This window comes from Asparagus officinalis, chromosome 8 (genome assembly GCF_001876935.1).
Source record: "Asparagus officinalis chromosome 8, Aspof.V1, whole genome shotgun sequence".
Taxonomy (NCBI): domain Eukaryota; kingdom Viridiplantae; phylum Streptophyta; class Magnoliopsida; order Asparagales; family Asparagaceae; genus Asparagus; species Asparagus officinalis.
The window spans coordinates 42947350-42967656 of record NC_033801.1 but is presented as its reverse complement, the minus strand read 5'-3'; the positions used below and the strand labels follow the sequence as shown (position 1 = coordinate 42967656).

At 36.2% G+C, this 20307-nt stretch overlaps 2 protein-coding genes across 2 annotated transcripts; both read right to left on the bottom strand.

Moving 5' to 3' along the window:
• LOC109821177 lies at positions 5727-7049 on the bottom strand. The gene has a single exon (XM_020387366.1). It carries the CDS (start codon positions 7047-7049, stop codon positions 5727-5729), a length of 1323 nt encoding a protein of 440 aa, XP_020242955.1.
• Positions 8389-19644, bottom strand: LOC109819891 (DEAD-box ATP-dependent RNA helicase 38-like). The gene is made up of 8 exons (XM_020385858.1): positions 19421-19644; positions 16379-16672; positions 16073-16300; positions 13843-13905; positions 10994-11395; positions 10792-10903; positions 8910-8995; positions 8389-8814 (listed from the first exon to the last, which is right to left on the bottom strand). Exons 1-8 carry the CDS (start codon positions 19577-19579, stop codon positions 8752-8754), a joined length of 1407 nt encoding a protein of 468 aa, XP_020241447.1. The 5' UTR covers positions 19580-19644; the 3' UTR covers positions 8389-8751.

The following is a 20307-nucleotide window of genomic DNA, read 5'->3' as shown; positions in this document are numbered from 1 at the left end:
GGTGTATTGATGTTTGGAAAAATGTGTGGGTTTTTAAATAAGTGGGAGTAAAACTTTGGGTTAAAAAAGAAAAACCCCTAAAAAGAAATTTGATCCTGAGTTGACTAACAATCTTCTCTTAAAAAAACGCTAGGCTATAAAAATCTTCATTCGGAACACATAGTCTCTTTCTTATAAACATGTGATTGAGGGGAAAAAGTCATGCTAAATTGAACGAACAACCACAACAAACAAATGAGGGACAAATTTTTAAAACCAACCGTTTTTGGATTTTATTTGTAAAAAACGACCACTTTTGAAAATAATTACAAAAACCGACCTGTTTTCAGCCCAACGCTGGAAACAAGTCAGTTTTTGTAAAAAATTCTCCGAAACATCACGGGAGTTCAACTCCCGTGAAGTTTATGGGGAAATTAAACTTCACGGGAGTTGAACTCCCGTGAAGCTTAATTTGTGCTTAAAACTCCACGGGAGTTCAACTCCCGTGGAGTTGCAGTCAACAAATCCAGAGACTCGATCTCTGGAAATTATGACTGCAGCTTCACGGGAGTTCAACTCCCGTGAAGTTGCAGTGCCAATTTTCCAGAGATCGAGTCTCTGGAAAATTGGCACTGCAACTCCACGGGAGTTGAACTCCCGTGGAGTTTGCTGCCACCTATTTAAGCGCGCGTGACCCCCCCCCCCCCCCTTTCAAAAAAAAAAGGTAAATTCTTTCTAAAAAAGCTATACCCTCTAATTTTTGTATTCTCCCACTATTTGATTGTGATTACATGTAGAAATCTAGATTTTAGAATTTAATTGTGAATTGTTTACGAATTTTGTGAAGAAATGTGAAAATTAGATTGGAAATTATCAATAAATGTGAAAATTAAAGGGAAAATTATCAATAAATGTGAAAATTAGAAGGAAAATTATCAATAATTTTGTGATATTTGTGAAGAATTAGTGTGTAAATTATCAATAATTTTGTCAAATTAGAGAAAAAATTATCAATAATTTCGAAAATTATTGTATTTAGAGTTTAGAATTTAATTGTGAATTATTTAGATTTTGTGAAGAAAAATTAGATTTTAGATTTTTGCATATGTATGATATAAATTAGATTTTAGAATTTAATTGTGAATTATTTACGAATTTTGTGAAGACGTATTAAATAATTTTGCGTATTTAGAGGTGAAATTATCAATTAATGTGGAAATTAGAGTTACTACCTAAATGTAAAAATTAGTAACAATCAATATTTATTTGGCTTTTCGTGTAATATTGATATTGAATTTTTCACTCTTCAGAGGTAACGATGAACGATCGAATTGTAATTCTCTGTTCTTATGATGGGAAGATTAATTACCTCGAGAATAATATGCCCGTTTATGAAGGAGGCACGACGAGACCGTTGTTCATAACAAAATCGTGTACTTTCGATGAGTTGGTTAATGAATTACACAAACTTACATTAACTAACTCACGTGAGTATCACCTCAGTGTGGTTTGCAATTATCCTGTTGTGGAGAACAGAACAAGTGGCATTCAAATATCAAGTGACTACGATATGGGTCTCATTCATGTCTTACACGACGAGAAGCGTTCGGTCGAATTGTTCATTGAAAAACATCAGAGAGATTTGGGCAAATCGTTGAACTACGAAGGAATGTATTCCCGCATGTTGGAGGATCCTGAAGTTGATTCTGTAGGCTTTTTATCTCCTCAACAAGATGAATGTTGGACACAATCACAATACATGAGCGGTCCTTCGGTCATGGGCACTTCGAATGCTTTCGATACTAACACGGGAATTCAAGAAGATAATGCAAGTGTTGAATCCGAGAATGACGATGAAGAGGAGGGATTACAAATTAATAGCATGACCTTGATAGATCGGTAGTTACGGGCACCGACGATCATAGTTGGCCGGAGGTATGTGCCCGGCTACTTGGACAGGTTCCCGACTTGAGGAGTGGTGCGATGAAGCTATCGTGGCTTCGTCAGACATTTCAGGGCGACATACCAGAGGATGCCTCTGATGAGACGCTCCAGTTTCATGCTCGTGCATACATATTGCACATGATAGGGTGCGTACTATTTCCTGATGCGAGCAAGACTCTCGTACATGCACGATGGCTGCCACTGCTGGAGGATTTTGGTGTATGCGGCGCACTATCGTGGGGCAGTGCGGTGTTGGCATATTTATATCAAGAATTGAGTAGAGTATCTATGATGCAGAATAAAGAATTCAAGGGATACTGTACGTTGATACAGATTTGGTCGTGGGAGCGCATTCATATTGGACGGCCCACTTTACTTATGCACCGTGACTTAGAGGGGCAGTATCCGTTGGCATACAGGTATAATTGTACACACACATATTTCATTCGTAACCTGAATATTTGTACTTATATATTCGCTATTCTGCATATAGGTATAACGTGCGATACGCTCAGTACAAATCAGCGACGCGTCACCGTCAGTTTTACCGAAATGAGCTTCATGGCCTCCAGCACAAACAGGTAAATATAAAACTCAAGAAGTATGAATATTATAGTTTTTCTGTATGATATTGATAAATGTTTTATTTTATTTCAGTTCAAGTGGAGACCCTATACACCGCCGGAGCTCGATATACATTCTCTTGCACCTATCTGCCGAGATAGTCCTAACTTGAGGAGAGCCAGAGTTCCATTGATCTGTTAGGAGATCGTAGAGATGCATGTACCGGACCGTGTGCTACGGCAGTTTACACTCTCTCAGCATATTCCAGATCCTGTTGAGCAGATCAATCGTCGGCGACGCCCTACATCGCACCGGACTGACTGGGCCGTAGTCCGTGCGGCCTACATAGACAGGTGGGTTCAGAGGTGGGATTGCATACAGGAAAGAGGCCCACAGCTGTTGACTATACCACGTATATGCGTTGGTATTGGGGTATCACACGTAGATGGATCACGCGTGACCCACAGCCTTTAGCTGGACACATGCCACGCCCACCGACAGATAGTTACATCCCTAGTAGGATGAACGAGAGAGATTACGTAAGTTTCTAAGCTAAATTGTAATATTTTTTATTGAGTTGATACTTAATAAATTGTTTACCACGCAGGTCCGTGTTTTAGATAGCATTGATGCTGATATTGATGCACACGTGACTGAGATTCAGGATCAGGTGGTGTTAGGTCTCCTCAGCAGGATCAAGAAGAGCATAGCGCAGGTGTTCCATAAGACTCACGTCGACGAGTTCGCAGGCCGTGAGGACAGGTCTCGCTCATTTGGACGGGCGTACGCTCGACGTCGACGGCCGCGTGATGATGACGCCGGCACTTCGCATGCCGATGGAGCCGGCACTTCGCATGCCGATGACGCCGGCACTTCGCATGCCGATGGAGCCGGCACTTCACAGCTTCATACACAGCCTGATACTCAGATAGTTGAGGCTCATCAGCAGGAACCCAGGGGGCGGGGAAGAGCGAGGGGGAGGGGGAAGAGAGGGAGAGGAAGGAGGGGAGCTATATTGGGTTGTATATGAACTTATTTTGATAAATTTTGTAACTTTCCTGAATTTTCAAATACTGAACTTTTGAAGATAAATTGTTGTTCATATACATAATCGTGTGTGTTTAATTCATGGTTGAATCATGTATATATTGTTGTTTACAAATAAATTGGCATATATATGAGTTATAATTCATGGTTGAATTATGTATATATTGTTGTTTGTAAATAAATTGGCATATATATGAGTTACAGGTAAATATACAAAACCTGCACAGCAGCTGTGCATGCTGGGTAACCTGCAACTTCATGGGATTTCAACTCCCGTGAAGTTGCAGTGCCAATTTTCCAGAGATCGAGTCTCTGGAATGGTTGACTGTAACTCCACGGTCCCGTGGAGTTTTAACCACAAATTAAGCTTCACGGGAGTTCAACTCCCGTGAAGTTTAATTTCTCCATAAACTTCACGGGAGTTGAACTCCCGTGATGTTTCGGAGAATTTTTTACAAAAACCGACCTGTTTTTAGCGCTGGGCTGAAAACATGTCGGTTTTTGCAATTTTTATCAAAAGCGGTCGGTTTTTGCAATTAAATTCCTAAAACGGTTGGTTTTGAAAATTTGTCCAACAAATGAGTGATAAAGATGGAGTCGCAATACACGTGAAATATTTTGGATGTACTATAATTAAAAGGGATTTTTTTTTAAAAGACTCTTTCGGGACTTCTTTAGTAAAATCGACATTTTGTGGATTTAATTAGTAAAATCTACCTCTCTAATCGATTTTGTAAAATATAGTTTTTAAAATATACGGGACTGGTAGTCCCGTATAATTAGAGTTGGCTAATCATATGCTAATTAAACTTTTAAAAATACACGAGGCTAACTATATTCTATTGGAGTGTAATTAGGCACTACTAAATACATGGTACTAGCAATCTCGTATATTTTAAAGCTTCATTTTTGAAAAATCGACATTGGCTAAAAAAATATCAATTTTGCTAATTATATAAAAAATAGGGTGATTTTGCTAATAAATTTCTAAAAAGGGTCTTTTTTTAAAAAAATCTCCTAACTGAAAAATTCCAGAAATTCTTGTTCTTGAGCAAAAATTTAATAAACATTAAGAAAATATTTTAAATATATTTCAATTATAAATAAACTAATAAATGAAGAAATTGACAACAAAAATTAAATTTCATGCTAAACTAGCATATTGTCAATTGAGGTACCGATTTTAAGAGCATTGAAATTTTTAGAATACTAGAAGTTAATTAAACTCATAATCTCTTCGCTTGCTTTTCTTGCGTCAAATTGTGATTCTGATTTCCTGAGACTAGACGAAATAATTTCAAGTTAATATGTAGGATCAAACCAATCTAAATTATTGGGTAAATTTAGGGAGAAATAGAACTGAACAGCCATGGCCTTTTGCCGAAAAAACTACCAAAAATTAAAGAAAACATCTCTGAACTCTGGGGTACGTGTACACCTCAAAACCCCTAATTTTCAATTTTATTAACAACACAGCAAACAGAGCTAGTGCTTTGGTTAAAAGACCAAAATAACCTTTTTAAAAGTTAACCTTCTAATCAAATTAAACTCTAATTACATATGATTAACAAATCCACTATTTTACGTTAAGCAATACGTGCAATAACTCCCGATGTATCAGTAAAAACAAGACGTGTAGGGGGGGGTGAGACTTTGGTAAGGGCAAAGAGAGGTCTTGTGGGTTTAGTAGGAGCAGTTTAGTGTTTTGGACTTATATGGGTCGGGTACGTGACACGTCAAAGTTAGTGGTGTTATAATATAAGACTATCTCCAGCAGGAGTCGAAATTTTAACTTTCTCTCTCCTGCCACATCACTTTATTCCCCCTCCACATAATTCAACAATCTCTATTTTCTATCATCTCTACAGCAGGAGTTTTTTCAAAAGATTTTTACTTTATTTGGGACCCACTATAACCCCATCACTCCAACATATATACCCCACCTTATTTATTCATTTCTTTTTCTTATTTCATATATATTACTACTACTACTATTATTATTACTAATATAACTCATTTATTTATAATTATAATTTTTTAATATTTACATAAATAATATATATTATTAATTTAATTTTTGATAATATTTTTATATTAACAAAAAAACACACGATTTTATTAAGCATACGGAAAAGTCAAACACACACAAATTATTGAAAACATTAAAGAAAACACACATTAAATTGGTAAATCTAATCAGATGTTATTCCAAATTTCTGCCAAATGTGCTCGATGAGATCCTTTTTCAACTGAATATGTTGGCTCTTATCTCGTAGTTCGGCTCTAGTATGATTATCCGATCCGGATCGGTCTTGAACATGGACTTGAAACTCAGGCAATACATCTGTTTGAACACTGGAAGAGGCGGAAGAGCTAGGATTGTTTGACGGTTCAAAGTCGATATTTTCCCAGTTTCGCGAATACGAATCTCGTTCATCTTCCACTATCATGTTATGTAATATAATGCACGCCCTCATTATTTTACCTAAGATTTCAAGATCCCACGTTCGAGCTGATTGGCGGACAATAGCAAACCGTGCTTGGAGAACCCCGAATGCGCGCTCCACGTCCTTCCTGCATGACTCCTGTTGTTTGGCAAAACATTGTTGTTTGGATCCCTGGGGCATTTGAATTGACTGGACGAAGACATGCCATTTTGGGTAGATTCCGTCAGCACGATAGTATGCAATATTGTACTGTCGTCCATTAACAGTGAAGTTTACCCTTGGAGCTTCACCAGACTCAATGTCATCAAAAACGGGTGACCTATCTAGTACATTTATGTCTTTCAAACTAACAGGAAGCCCAAAAAAAACATGCCATATCCACAAATCATATGACGCAACTGCCTCGAGAATAACTGTTGATGTGCCCTTGTGTCCACTAGTAAACTGCCCTTGCCAAGCCTTTGGATAATTTTTCCACTGCCAATGCATGCAATCGATACTTCCAATCATCCCTGGGAAAACACGCTCTTGTCCAACTTGGATTAACCTCTGCAAGTCTTGCACATTGGGTCGTCTTAAGTATTCATCTTGAAACAAGGCTATTACCCCTTTGCAAAACCTCTGAGTACACTCAACCGCAGCAGATTCTCCTATCTTCACGTACTCATCACAAGCATCAGCTGCTACTCCATATGCGAGCATGCGTAGGGCAGCAGTACACTTTTGGATAGGGGTTAAACCAAGCTTGCCCGCATTATTACGACGTTGTGTAAAGTAAACGTCAAAATTTGACATAGAATCCACAATTCGTAGAACGAGAGGCCTATTCATTCGATACCTTCGTCGAAATTGGGCATCAGTGTATGTGCATGATTCGGCAAAGTAGTCGGCCATGAGCCTCTCATGCGCTGCTTGATGATCTCTATATATGGACTTTCTCTTGCGCGGTTGTTCTTCTCTCCTAAGCAACTCTTCAAGCAGTTCTTGTTGCCTATCAAACATTTTATCTTCTAACTCCCATTCTTGTTGGAAGTATTCGAGATTGAATTCATTTAGGTTTGGATCCATTGGAGGGTATGTAGAAAAAATGTTGATAGGTATACTCCAAGTTGTGCATTTGGTCAGCATTTATAATGAAAACATTTGTTCAAAAACATGCAATTGGAACGACATGTGGCGTATGGCATGCATTGCAGGGAGTTGTCAATTCATGCATTGTCTTTAATTGCAGAGACTTGTCAATTCAACCCGTTGTCTTTAATTACAGAGAGTTGTCAATTCATGCATTGTCTTTAATTGCATAGGCTGGTCAATTCAACCATTCGTCTTTAATTGCAGGGAGTTGTCAATTCATACCAGAGAGTTGTCAATTCATATATTTTTTAACTTTAATTACAGAGAATTGTCAATTCAATTGGAGAAAAGGTTTTGTGAAAAAAGTTCGCGTTGTTTGTCAGGTTTTGAAAGTTATTGATAGTTTTTTGCAAAAATCCTACAGTTCATTGCCAAATGTACACGCGTTGTTAGTCAGGTTTCGAAAGTTCTTGATAGCTTCCTGCAAAAATCCTATAGTTTATTGGAGTTTTGTAAGATTTACCCTAGTTATAAATTTGCTCCTAATTCGATTTTCTATTGTCAATTATACCCTCAAATAGTCTGCAATAAAATTCAATCAGTTAACGAATATAAGGTTGACAGGAAGCTTGGGGAGAGGAATAGGGGGTAGCCCGGGCCGTAGGGGAAGCGGGGTCAGGAGGAGAGGGCAGGGCGGCAATCATGGGGGTCCATGCACAAGAGAAATTGTTTGAAAATTCCACTAAATAAATTCACTCAAAGAGTCTACTCATAACAAGTAGAATTACAGGGGTCTATTCACAACAAATAAAATTGCAAGGGTCTCTTAGAAATTGGATGATACTACTATAGGGGATATGTTCACAAACATACCTGTGATCTATGCCAATTGCTAATTGGTAGAGAGGTGGTTTAAGAATACACCAAAATTGTTGTTCTCCCACACCAACGTTACTCATCGCCATGCTACCTTGCTCAACTAAAAGCGTTACGTCCACGCCACGATCCTTTAAAAGCGAGGCAAACTCCAACTTAGCACTCTCAAAAATACAAGACATCACTCCCATCAGCACTTTGAAAATGTTGTACATCCCCAGCTCTTTTGAAGTTCCAAAGATTCTGCAGGAATTAACCTCCATCGCCTAACACAAACCTTTTTTGATGAGACGTTGAGTCAGCTACATCAACGTCTACCAACAAAGACCACGAGAATTAAAAGAACAATTTGCATGAAATTTCGCAGCCCATAAAGGATCCAAGAAAACAAATCTGGATCCGCAGATTGCTCAATGCTTACTGCTCGATGCATGGAGCAGAGCTCCGTGTCTTCTACTTTAACTAGACAAAAATAACTTCATACAAAATAATACATCTTTGAGAATAACAGTGAAAAGGGAAAAACAACAGTCCTTCAGTTCTAAATACAAATTACATTGCAGACATTTCACAGGCTAACAGCGGCTACTATACACATTGAGAATCTGACAACCATAAAGAACAGTAATTCCAAAACTAATTATCATTTGACCAAGGATATAAAGTTCGAAATGTAGAAAACACTCTTGCCCAAGAAGTAGAAATTTCACACCAAGACCCAAAGAAAGAATGGTAAATAGCTTGCCAAAAGCAACTATTATGCACATTGCTATGATCTAATGCCTCTCATATAAATATATATAGTTAGAGTTTCTCTGATCTAAAGCAGGCCTGCATCTCTAAGGGCAGCCTCAAAGTCCTCGTCACTTCGCCAATTAGGCACCTAAAAAAGTAGCAGAAAAAGAAACTTATCATAAAAGGCACTTACAAACAGATTAGATACAAATGGAAGCGAAGCAGGGTACACTTAAATAATACCTCACGAACAACGCTATTGAAATGGCGCTCAATTTTTTCCATGACAATCTTGTCCCTCTCTGTGCACAGCAGGTTGAATGCAGCACCTGTCACCAAACAAACAATTTGTGAATATTAAATTGTGACTCTCCACACCTGCCATAGGTTTGGAGTTTGGGTGCGACAGAGAGGCTTTAAAATGGATATCAGACCAATGCAAGTTCAAATTCTATCGGTCATGCATTTAGAAGAACATTTGGAAAGTAAGATACTGATGCAGGGCCTTGGGCCCTGTTTGTGGAAAAATTAAGAAGAAAATTGAGATCAAAATTGTTTTATCTACAGGCCCATAAAAACAGCAATCAATCTATGGGGCATGCTAGAATATATCAATCAATATAAATTATTACTCTCATCCTCAATACATCTACAGAGCTTTGGTGCATGGGAAGGGACTTCATGACAAAGCCAATGAAAAATGGGAATTACTACTAAAACTGACATTTTGCATCCACAATGATAATACGGGCATGCATGAGTTGGCTGTATGGGAATGTACATGTTTCTTCTTTGTTTGACTCTTAAATTCTAAAAGCATGCACCATTACAACATCATACCATTTTAAATGTAACTCAATACACAATCAAATAGCACTTTCTAACGATTTGCTTTAACAAAATGAGTGAATCATTTGATGCAAAGAAGAAGAAGAAGAAGGAGAAGAAGCTGACACAAAATTGTCAAGTAAAACTTAATTATTATTTTTTGCGATGAAAACAGACTTCTCAATTTTCATGAGCCAGAAGTGAATCTCCAAAACTGAGGTCAAATGAATGTATTTTTTGATGCAACAAAAACTATGTTGCATATGTATGGATATAGGTGCAGATATGGGACATGACAAATTTATAAAAAAAATAGGGTATAGAAACACAGCTATATACACAGTGAAATTTAATAAGTTACATGATATCAGTATTGTTTTTTCAGTCACATGTTACGAGAATCAAATTTTCTTTAACATTTTATGTTTCTCTTATTATGCATTATATAAGTGAGTGGTTTAAACTAAAAAAATGCATTATATAATTGAGTACTTGCCTGAGTAAATGTATGCATATAGTCAAGGAGTGTCCAAGGAGAATCGAGTACGGGTATGGGTGTCGGGTGTGGGTACAGTTTCATGATAGAAGTGCCCATGCAACATAGAACAAAACTGACACAGAACTGCCAACTCAAGCTTAATATTATTATTTTTTGCAGTGCAAAATTGTCCAGTAAAGCTAAAATATTATTTTTTTTCCAAAATTGTCCAGTAAAGCTAAAATATTATTTTTTTTCCAACACAAACAAACTTCACAATCAAGAGACAGAAATTCACCTCCAAACCTAAGATTCTTAAGTTGACTACCGCACGCCCCATAATTAGAAGAATAATCAACCAAGCAGAGCATCGCATGTCCATAATCTCATTAAAAAAAATAGCACTGCATCGTCCGTGTGTTTGATATCATTTTTTTAGAAACTTTGCTCAGCATTTCATCCCACGTTTGCGTGCAATCTCATTTACTCAAAAAGTTTCATCAGCATTGCATCCTGTGTGTGTGATCTCATTTTTTTCCCACTCAGCACTAAATCTCATGTGTGCAAACAGGTGCATCGATGCGTACGTGTGGTGAGTCGGTGGGTGCATCTATACAGAGAAACCCAACTGCTACTCAATGCAAATTCCTTAAATTCTAAAGTCACGAATCACGATAAGACATATACTGCAGTACCTTAAATAAGAAACAAAAAACTTGGGAGAACTCATCGAAACCAGTGGTGAGAGAATGTATCAGTAACTTCAGTACTTCACACCAATGAAAAGAGAAATAAATATAATGTACTCAGAATAAATACCTTTTCGTCCAAAACGTCCTGCCCTACCAATTCTATGCAAGTACACCTCACAATCAGGATCATGAGGAGAGAGGTACTTAACAGGAAGATCAAAGTTAACGACCAAGTTGACCTGCAGGGTACAATTTGTTAAATCGTTCCATACTTAACCGACATCTTATTAATCTAGATTCTACATGTATATAATAGCATTGAATGATACCTGCGACTGGTCAAAACCTCGAGCAAGGAGATCAGTTGTAATGAGGACTGTGGTTAATCCATCTTTAAATTCCTTTATAATTTTGTCCCGCTCATCTTGTTTCGCGGCACCTTGTATAGATGTACACTTGTAACCCTCCTTAGCCAACTCCTGATGTAACATCCTAGCACTTTCCCTGGTGCGAACAAATATAATTGTTTGACCCACCTTTTGTCCGTATTCAAAGATTTTATCCTTTATTACTTCCATTTTGGCAAGTTCATCTGGACAATGGACCTTATACTGCTTTACTTTATCTAGAGTAAGATCCTCTTTCTTCACGAAAATCTGATTTCCATCCGGTGCTACCCTTGATACAAACTCCTTCACAGTTTCATTGAAGGTGGCTGAGAATAGGAGCACCTATAGCAAATTAGCCAAAAAGAGAAAACTATGTCAACAATAGTAAATTACAGAAGGAAAACCGACTTTGTTCTGCAGCAATCAAAGCAAAAACAGCTTAACAGATACTATATGTCATGCTTTATTCCATCATCTGTAACGGACATTCAAAAGAAAAGAAAATAGATGTATCCTACACATTCTTAATAAATATGCAACTTGATGGCCGATAAGAGTTTGAGGGGATTTACATACAAAAGGATTAAATATGACATAAACATACAAATTATGGGAGTAAGAAATTTCTAGGTCATCTGTAGAGAAGCTAATTATATTGCTCTAAACGAATTTAATTGAAACCTGGAACAACCCAAGATTTATGACAACCTCATGTGAAAGAGAAATAAATACAGAGAGAGAAGAGATCTCCATGTATGGAAATTCCAGCCATTTAGTGAAATGGACAAATTAACTGCTCATGTCACTTTTAAATTTGACATCAAACAAGTTCCGCTATATCAGAACACATTTTCACAACAATACTAACGCTTCCAAAACTTCTATGGCACAACATAAAACAATCCTTTGGAAGAAAATAGGATTTAGTTACTCAAAGACAAGAAGCTTTGGAGAATCTAAAAACAAACTGTTTGTAACAGCAGAAGTGGCATCATAAACATATAGACAATCAGTTCCAAACAAGAACCATAAGAAAATATAAGTAGCTAAAAGAAAAGTACATAAGAGGCTCTCCAAAGATCCCAAACATAAAGCCTCCTCTGCACCCAAGTTTTCCAGATAGAGTTTTAACAGTTTAGTTTCTCAATAGACTATTAACTCTTATTCAGCAGCTCTTCCATCCTCTAACCAACTCTGAATGGAATAAATGGAACAGATCCTTTAGCCAGTTAATGTAAAAAAAGTTCTACATTGGAATCAGATTCAATTGCTAAGTTGACAGAATGCCGATGAAAAAAATAGTTTCTTTCAACACATCTAACTGCTCTATGAAGTTGTAACATTCAGGTTTTTCCTATTTACTTTCTAGAAAGCCTTAGGTTTGCTAAATCTTCTAGTAAACTACAAGTAAACAAGCAATAAAGCTTACACCATAAGATGGTTCAAAAGGATGCTAGATAAGAAACTCTCTAGCAAACTAAACTTCATGTTCAGACCTCATGAAAAAGAAGAATACTAAGATTACAAACAGTTCCAGATTTATAAATGTTTTATATATTTTCTTCGTAGGCACAGCAAAATGGGAGTCCTCAAAACAGGCAATAAAGGATGCAGGTTAAATCACAAACAAATTTTCTAGACATATAATAAAGAAAAAAAAAACTCAACAAAAAACGAGCTGTTATAGCTGATGAGGCATAAGAAGACATTTTGAGGGTATCCAAAATCCTATTTGCAGACCAGGATGCTCACATCACTGATTACATTAAATTGTCACCTATACATCCCATCCTATCATTTGCGGTTTCGTGGTATAATGTAATTCAGGTATGAAAGATGACTTTGTTCATCAATGTCTGTGAAACAGTTATTGTATCAAATACAGCCAAGTCTTCAAATCATGACTAAAAAGTCACAACGTCGAAAACAAGATCATCAAGCAGAAGTCAAACCCGACAAAGATGGAGATGTCCAGGAACAGTTGTTCCATTCCAGTACAGTCGAATCTTCAGATCACGACTAAAAAAACATATATAAATTATGACACCACAGACGATATAGATTATCACGCATAAGGAAAACCCTGCAAAGATGGAGATGTTTTAGATCCTAGTTGATGCTAAGGAGAATCAAATTTAGAAATGGATAAATATAGTGTAACCTATGGAATAAGATTATATCACACGTAAGGAAAACCCTACAAAGATGGGGATGTTTAGATCCTAGTTGATGCTAAGGAGAATCAGATTTAGAAATGAATAAATATAGAGTAACCTATGAAATCCGGATGTTCAACATTAAGAAAGAAAAAGCAACAAAGAAGACACGGAAGGCGACAATGAGCAGTGATTCAAAAATGAAGCTTCAGAGGCATTGGTTTTAAGATACAGATGATCATATGGCAATATTTATGCCTTGTAAGCGGTCTCTTGAGAGAAAAGATGCTTAATAGTAAAAGGAAAATAGTCCACGAAGAACACATTGAAGGCCGTAGTGAGCACTGATTCAAAAATGAAACTTCAGCGGCATTGGTTTCATGCAAAGATGATCTCTTGGTTAATTTTATGCCTTGCAAGCTGTCTTTCCAAAGAAGAAAAGTAAAACTTCTCTGATGATTGTTAAAGAAAACATGCACAATAACAATATATATAGCAAGGGCATCGTAAATACACGAAATTCTTGAAACAGGAAAACATTCTTAATTTATATACAACAGAAAAGAGGCATTGCAAATAACATGAAATTCTAGTTGAACCATGATCTAATAACCCAGCGATGTAAAGACAGACCTGGCAGTTACCATTTCTTCGTATCTCTCTTATGATCCTCAACGAGTCATCTCTGAAACCATCCTACATAAAATGAAATATTAAATCAAACACCTATAACACATATTATTCATGAGTCATCTCTGAAACCATCCTACATAAAATGAAATATTAAATCAAACACCTATAACACATATTATTCATATGTGCCACAATGGACAGACAAAAATAAAATGAAATATTAAATCAAACACCTATAACACATATTATTCATATGTGCCACAATGGACAGACAAAAATTATGAAACACGCACAATATCAAAAAGGATGCTTTCCGGTATAATAAAGACAGATCGTAGAAACAGAAAGTCTATCTATAAATTAAAAAGCAAAATTCACAGATCTATGTGTACGTGTTTCCATCAAACACTTGATCCACTCATGCAGGATATTTATATTCTGCTCAAATGGATTGTCGGCCGACACAAAACCCAGTGCAAAGATGGGAAATCCTTTGACTAAGAAGGAACTGGACCAAGTGGTGCTAGAGGCGAGATCCTTAGGGTTCTTTGGTCATTTCCATAGGGTGATTTTATCTCATTTTTTTAATAGGAATGAAGATGGGTTAGGAGGTGAAAGAGTGGCACTGGCCAAGGTAGTGCTATGAGAGTACAGAAAAGAAATATGTGCATAGCTGATGAGTGACATGACTGACATGCCGTTCATGTAGATCATGCGGACCAAGTAATGTATTCTCCCTTTCAAGGATAAGGTATTTGTCTAGCATGGAACACACAAACCAGTAGCAAAATTCACAGATATATGTCCAACTTCTTCACATTATATTTGTCTAGCATGGAACACACAAACCAGTAGCAAAATTCACAGATATATGTCCAACTTCTTCACATTACTAGGGGAATGCTGGAGTGACTGGAACCAGTAGCAAAATTCACAGATATATGTCCAACTTCTTCACATTACTAGGGGAATGCTGGAGTGACTGGATAAGTAAATGATTGATATTAAAAGAATTGGTAGATTGATGAAATTAAGACATAAGATAAAACAGATCATCACATCCATGAATTAAGCTGAGAAGTATGTGGACACTTGGCAAATAGAAAGTGAAACTGAATGTCAATTATTTGTTATAATATTACACTTTCAATAGCTGTAGTTGTTTAGTAAATATAAAAAGATATAGATACCTGGCAAAATGATTCCCTTATTTGATCGAGGAGATTAACTCATGTATAACAATCAAGCTATGATATTCTTGACATCCAATATCTACTCCTTATACTTGGAGGACCCAAAGATTCACCATTAATGCTGCAGTAAATACTATAGTAAATCACTATAACATTTATTACTGTAGCACATACAAAATACTGTAACACTTACCAAAAAAGTTGTGCATTTAAAAAGAATTACTGTAGCAAGAAAAAAGGCGGGCAATGTTTTGCACGGGGTGCACACTAGTATACACTAATAACCAAATATTTTATATGATCCATTTGTTATTCATTTTGTTTTATGATTAGTTTTCTAGTAAAACAATAATTATATATCTAATGATAACATAACAGGTATGATATTCTTGTCATCCATTATATATACACTAATAACCAAATATTTTATATGACCTATTTGTTATTCATTTTGTTTTATGATTAGTTTTCTAGTAAAACAATAATTATATATCTAATGATAACATAACAGCTATAATATTCTTGCCATCCAGTATATACACTAATAACCAAATATTTTACTATTTGTTATTCATTTTGTTTTATGATTAGTTTTCTAGTAAAACAATAATTATATATCTAATGATAACATAAATTATAATGAACATTTTCATTTGCAATATTGACTAGAAATCCTCTACGTGAAGAGAGAAAAAATTGAGAGGTGAGCAATAAATTATTATTTTTTATTAATAGTGGTCCTTAGTTTTCCCCTTTCACATTGACTTAAGACCTTTTATAGGAAGTAGACATCACATTATATTAATGTCGCAATATAATGTGGCGCTCTTTGGATGCAATTCACTTTCACACTTCATGTGACACTTTCAACAAAACATATATCAAAATTGCCTAAAAGTGATTCACTTTACACTTTCATTTTTCACTTTCAACTTACCAAACACCCCCTTATAGGATACCACACATGTTTCTGGTTAATTATCATGAAAAGGAATCACATTTGTATAAAGTAGAACTTGAAAGTAGTAAAAAACTACCTCAGCCAACATGTGATCAGCCTCATCAAAAACAAGTATCTTCACATCCTGAGTGCTTAACTTTTTTGCGGACGTCCACTTCTTGATTGTACCCGGGGTGCCAATCACAACTTGATCAATAACTGGGGGGCATTTTGCGACCGGAACATAACTAGAAGCATCCGTTGAAATAGCAAGAAATGAAGTTATGCCGGTGTACTTTCCCATCTTCATAAGGACCGCCTGGTTCTATTTCATTTTCAAACCAATTAAACATAGCACAATAGGACCACAAATTTTTCAAGTGAAACTAGTAAGCCAACGAACCTGTTGTGCTAGCTCTCTTGTAGGACATATGCAGAATGCTTGAGGCACCTTTTTATTAGGATCAACTCGGCTCAGCATACCAAGAACGAAACATGTGGTTTTTCCTGAACCATTGTGTGCTTGAGCCACAAGATCTTTATAGGGTGGAGTAAGAATCATGGGTAGCGTCACAGCTTGTATCTTGCTAGGCTTACTGAAACCCATTTCAATGTATAGTCCTTTGATCAACTCGCTCGACAGATTTAAATCTTCAAACCTCACAGCAGATGTGTAAACAGTGTCACCTGATGTAACCTATATCGAATGCAGCTTGTAAGATAAGAGTTAAGTTTGAAGATATGTGTGTCATATACTAGAGCAGATCAACCTAAAACCAAAATACTAGTTCAAATTCAACAACTGAACAGTGAAATTATGTTTCTATATGATAACCTCAGTAATACTCTTTATTTCAAATAATATCTTTAAACTCAAAACCAGACAATCCAAAAACTTAGCTAGCTAGAAAATCCCAAGTTCCAGAAATTAGAAATATGTCTAAAATTTCCAGCACAGTACCCAGATTTTTGCAACAAGTTCAACGTTATGGACCTTATTTTAATAGCGGGAAAAAACCAAAGTTGAAGCACAAAATTCCAGCAATATGAACTAGATTTAGTAAGAAAAAATTGCATTTATATTTGCGGGAAAAATCCCAAAGTTAAAGCACAAAATTCCAGCAATATGAACTAGATTTAGTAAGAAAAATTGCATTAAATGGGAATTTTACTCATAGGACGACCACAACCATTACATAGGCCAAAGCCTCAGACTACACAAACTGACCTAATTATAATTATAGGATGACTTTGTTACAAGTAATATAAAACATCAAGATGAACTGAAATCTTTATTAGTTGATTAATATATCTTAGATAATTTGGAGGTATGCTCTTTAGAGGAAGCCACAAAGAGGAATGTACATGTCACATACAAGCTTGAATTGTTCAAAGAGGTATTGAGATTTCCTTATTATGCATTTTGTTGCCCGCGTCAATTGATGCATTTTCTCTTGACATTTTCATTTTCATGTTTGCTCACCATCGCAATTGCACGTTGTTACTCCAAACATTGATGCATTTTCTTTTCTTGTGACATTTTCCTATTCGTTCATCATCACAATTGCATTTTGTCACGCCTGCAATTGATGTACTTCGTCGCCATATTTTCAAATTCGTTCATCATCACAATTGCATTTTGTTGCTCGTGCACTTACCGCATTTTCTTGCAGTATTTTCGAGTTCGTTCATCATTACAACTGTATTTTGTTATTGATGCATTTACTGTAATATTTTGAAGTTCGTGCATCATCAGATTGCATTTTGTTATTCCCGCAGTTGATGCATTTTATCGCACTATTTTCATGCTTCTTCATCACTTAGCCCATTCCCCATGAAGGTTTTCAGTCTCGCCCTCCGCGTGGATGTCACACATGAGGAAATTCCTTCATTGAAGATCAAAATTAATACACTTTTAAATACACTATTGGCCTTCTGGTTGCATAGAAATAGGTAGCATGTGACTTGCAGGCATACTTATATTTGCAAGTTCAGAAGATAACCATACAATGTTTAGCTTATTTTGTGGAAAAAGTTCGCGTTGTTTGTCAGGTTTTGAAAGTTATTTAGGTTACATTGAAGAAGCCCCCCCTAAATAATTGCAGGATTGACAAAACTTCCCTTTAAAGTTTTAAAGTGAAACTTCATCTCCTTCAATCTTCTAATTTCACAAAACTAAATTGGATGTAGAAACTAATATCATGAGACAAACTAATTATATGCACACTCATATAAACGTATATATGTTTATTGTACCAAATAGGTCTTTTCCCCTAGATACCATCTTTAAAATAGGGTAATTATACAAAAATCGCCTTTATTTTTAATTTATACATAAACTATATTTAAAGCTGGTTGTTTATTGCAATCAACCCCTTCCAAGTTAAATTCTCCACTTAAAACCCAAAATTATCTTTAAAAAAATTGCATCCAATGTACATGACTCTTTTTTTTAGGTTTAGATCTTATTAGGGTATGCAACTCATGTACCTTGAACTTAAATTTTTTAAGCTTATTTTTTAGTAAAAATTTGATTAAGAGGTGGTTGATTGCAATAAACACCTACTTTACACTGGTTTATGTATAAATTGAAAATAAAAAGTAATTTCTATATAATTACCCTATTAGTAAGCTGGTTTCTAGGAAACTGATGTTTACATCCAATTTTAGAATTACATGAAGATACAAGGCATTTTCTAAACCTCTGCATCAACAAGCAGCAGCAACCGTAGTTTTTTTCAGTTATATTTTTCTCAAATTCCAGAAGAAATTATAACCTAGAGAACAGGAAAATGCATATCACACAGAAATCAGGCTAACACCTCTGAGCTCACTGCAACTTTTGAAGATTTTCCCCACTTTGAGTAGTACAACTTTCAAACAATCAAGAACAAGCACACAGAGAGCCAACAGATTCAGTTAAGTCAGTAAAGTGACGCTCTTTTAACAAATACTAACGGATGTATGATGCATTTTGCTTTACTAAAATCAAAAGAACACGCCGAGCAGAACAATTTCAACCTACATTCACAAGACATCACTGAACGATTGAAAGGACCAATTACCCCGCCTCAAGAACCAATTATCTCTGCTATCCCTCACTATTTGGAAGGATTGAGTATATAAGATTACACTTCTAAATCTGCTCAATCAGCCTTCAACTTGTCAATGCCAATTTTAATCAACCTCAACCATCCCTCACACAGTCACAACCCTATCATCTTACGAAACAAATTCAACTACGAAGCGTTTTGACTTCGTGCTGCTCGATCTGACTCACAACAAAACCCTAGCATCTATTCATGAGTGAAAATAATCAGAAACCAATCTGGACATGATAGTTTTCTGCAAAAATTCCAGCAATATGAACTAGATTTAGTAAGAAAAATTGCAGCGTGACCTATAACTATGAGAAAGAAAAGAACTTTGTTGCCGATTTCATTACCGCGTTGATATCGGAATCATCAGGATCGTCCAATTGATGGCCATCGGGACTGTCAGAGATCGAGAGGGACTCGATCTTCTTCAACTCCTCCTCAGGTTTCTCCCCTTCGGCATTCTTGGCATCCAAAGAGGCGGCGGAGGCGGCGCTGTCGTCGGCCATGGACTCACGGATGACTCTTCAGAAAGTTTAGACGGAGAAAAAGAGGGGTTTGTTTTTGGGGAGAAATTAGAGATTTTTATGGAGGTTGAGCGTGAGATTCGGGTCAATATTTTACGGGTCAGATTCGAGATGCTGCCAAACCACCGACTCCAGTTATAACGGGTCAGATTCGGGTCAAAATATAGAGAAAATTTTAGATCCGTTATTTTTGGACACGTTGCTTTTTGACATGGGTGTTGCTATAATGATCCAAATAGGGCACCCAAAACATGGGACATGTGAGGTATCACCATCTGGTTGCATGATGCACTGTTCATGAACAGTGCATCATGCAACCGGATGGTGACACCTCGAACAGTGCATCATGCAACCGGATGGTGACACCTCACTGTCTCATGTCTTGGGTACCCTATTTGGGTCCCTGAGGCATTAATGTTTTAATATTATTCATTAGGATATTGAGATTGGAACTTTTACTTTTAATATTACTAGTTTTTATGCACGTGCAATGCACGTGATAAAATATCAAAATATTTTTTATATTTATTTTGTTACTATAAGTAAGCCAGATTCATCTTGAGTTAAAATATGTAAAATTGAATTATTATATTTACTGTTATTTTTATTTAAATATTATTAAAAATCAATGTAATTGATTTTTAAGCTTACTTAGGATGAATGTACCAAACTGGGATATTGTAATTGTCATTATGAATTATAGTTATAGC

Coding starts and splice junctions, on each gene's coding strand:
- LOC109821177 (XM_020387366.1), bottom strand. CDS start 7,049: ATGGATCCAAACCTAAATGAATTCAATCTCGAATACTTCCAACAAGAA.
- LOC109819891 (XM_020385858.1), bottom strand. CDS start 19,579: ATGGCCGACGACAGCGCCGCCTCCGCCGCCTCTTTGGATGCCAAGAAT. Junction 16,301..16,378: donor CAAGAGAGCTAGCACAACAG/GTTCGTTGGCTT, acceptor AAAATGAAATAG/AACCAGGCGGTCCTTATGAA. Junction 13,906..16,072: donor CTGATCACATGTTGGCTGAG/GTAGTTTTTTAC, acceptor CATTTTATGTAG/GATGGTTTCAGAGATGACTC.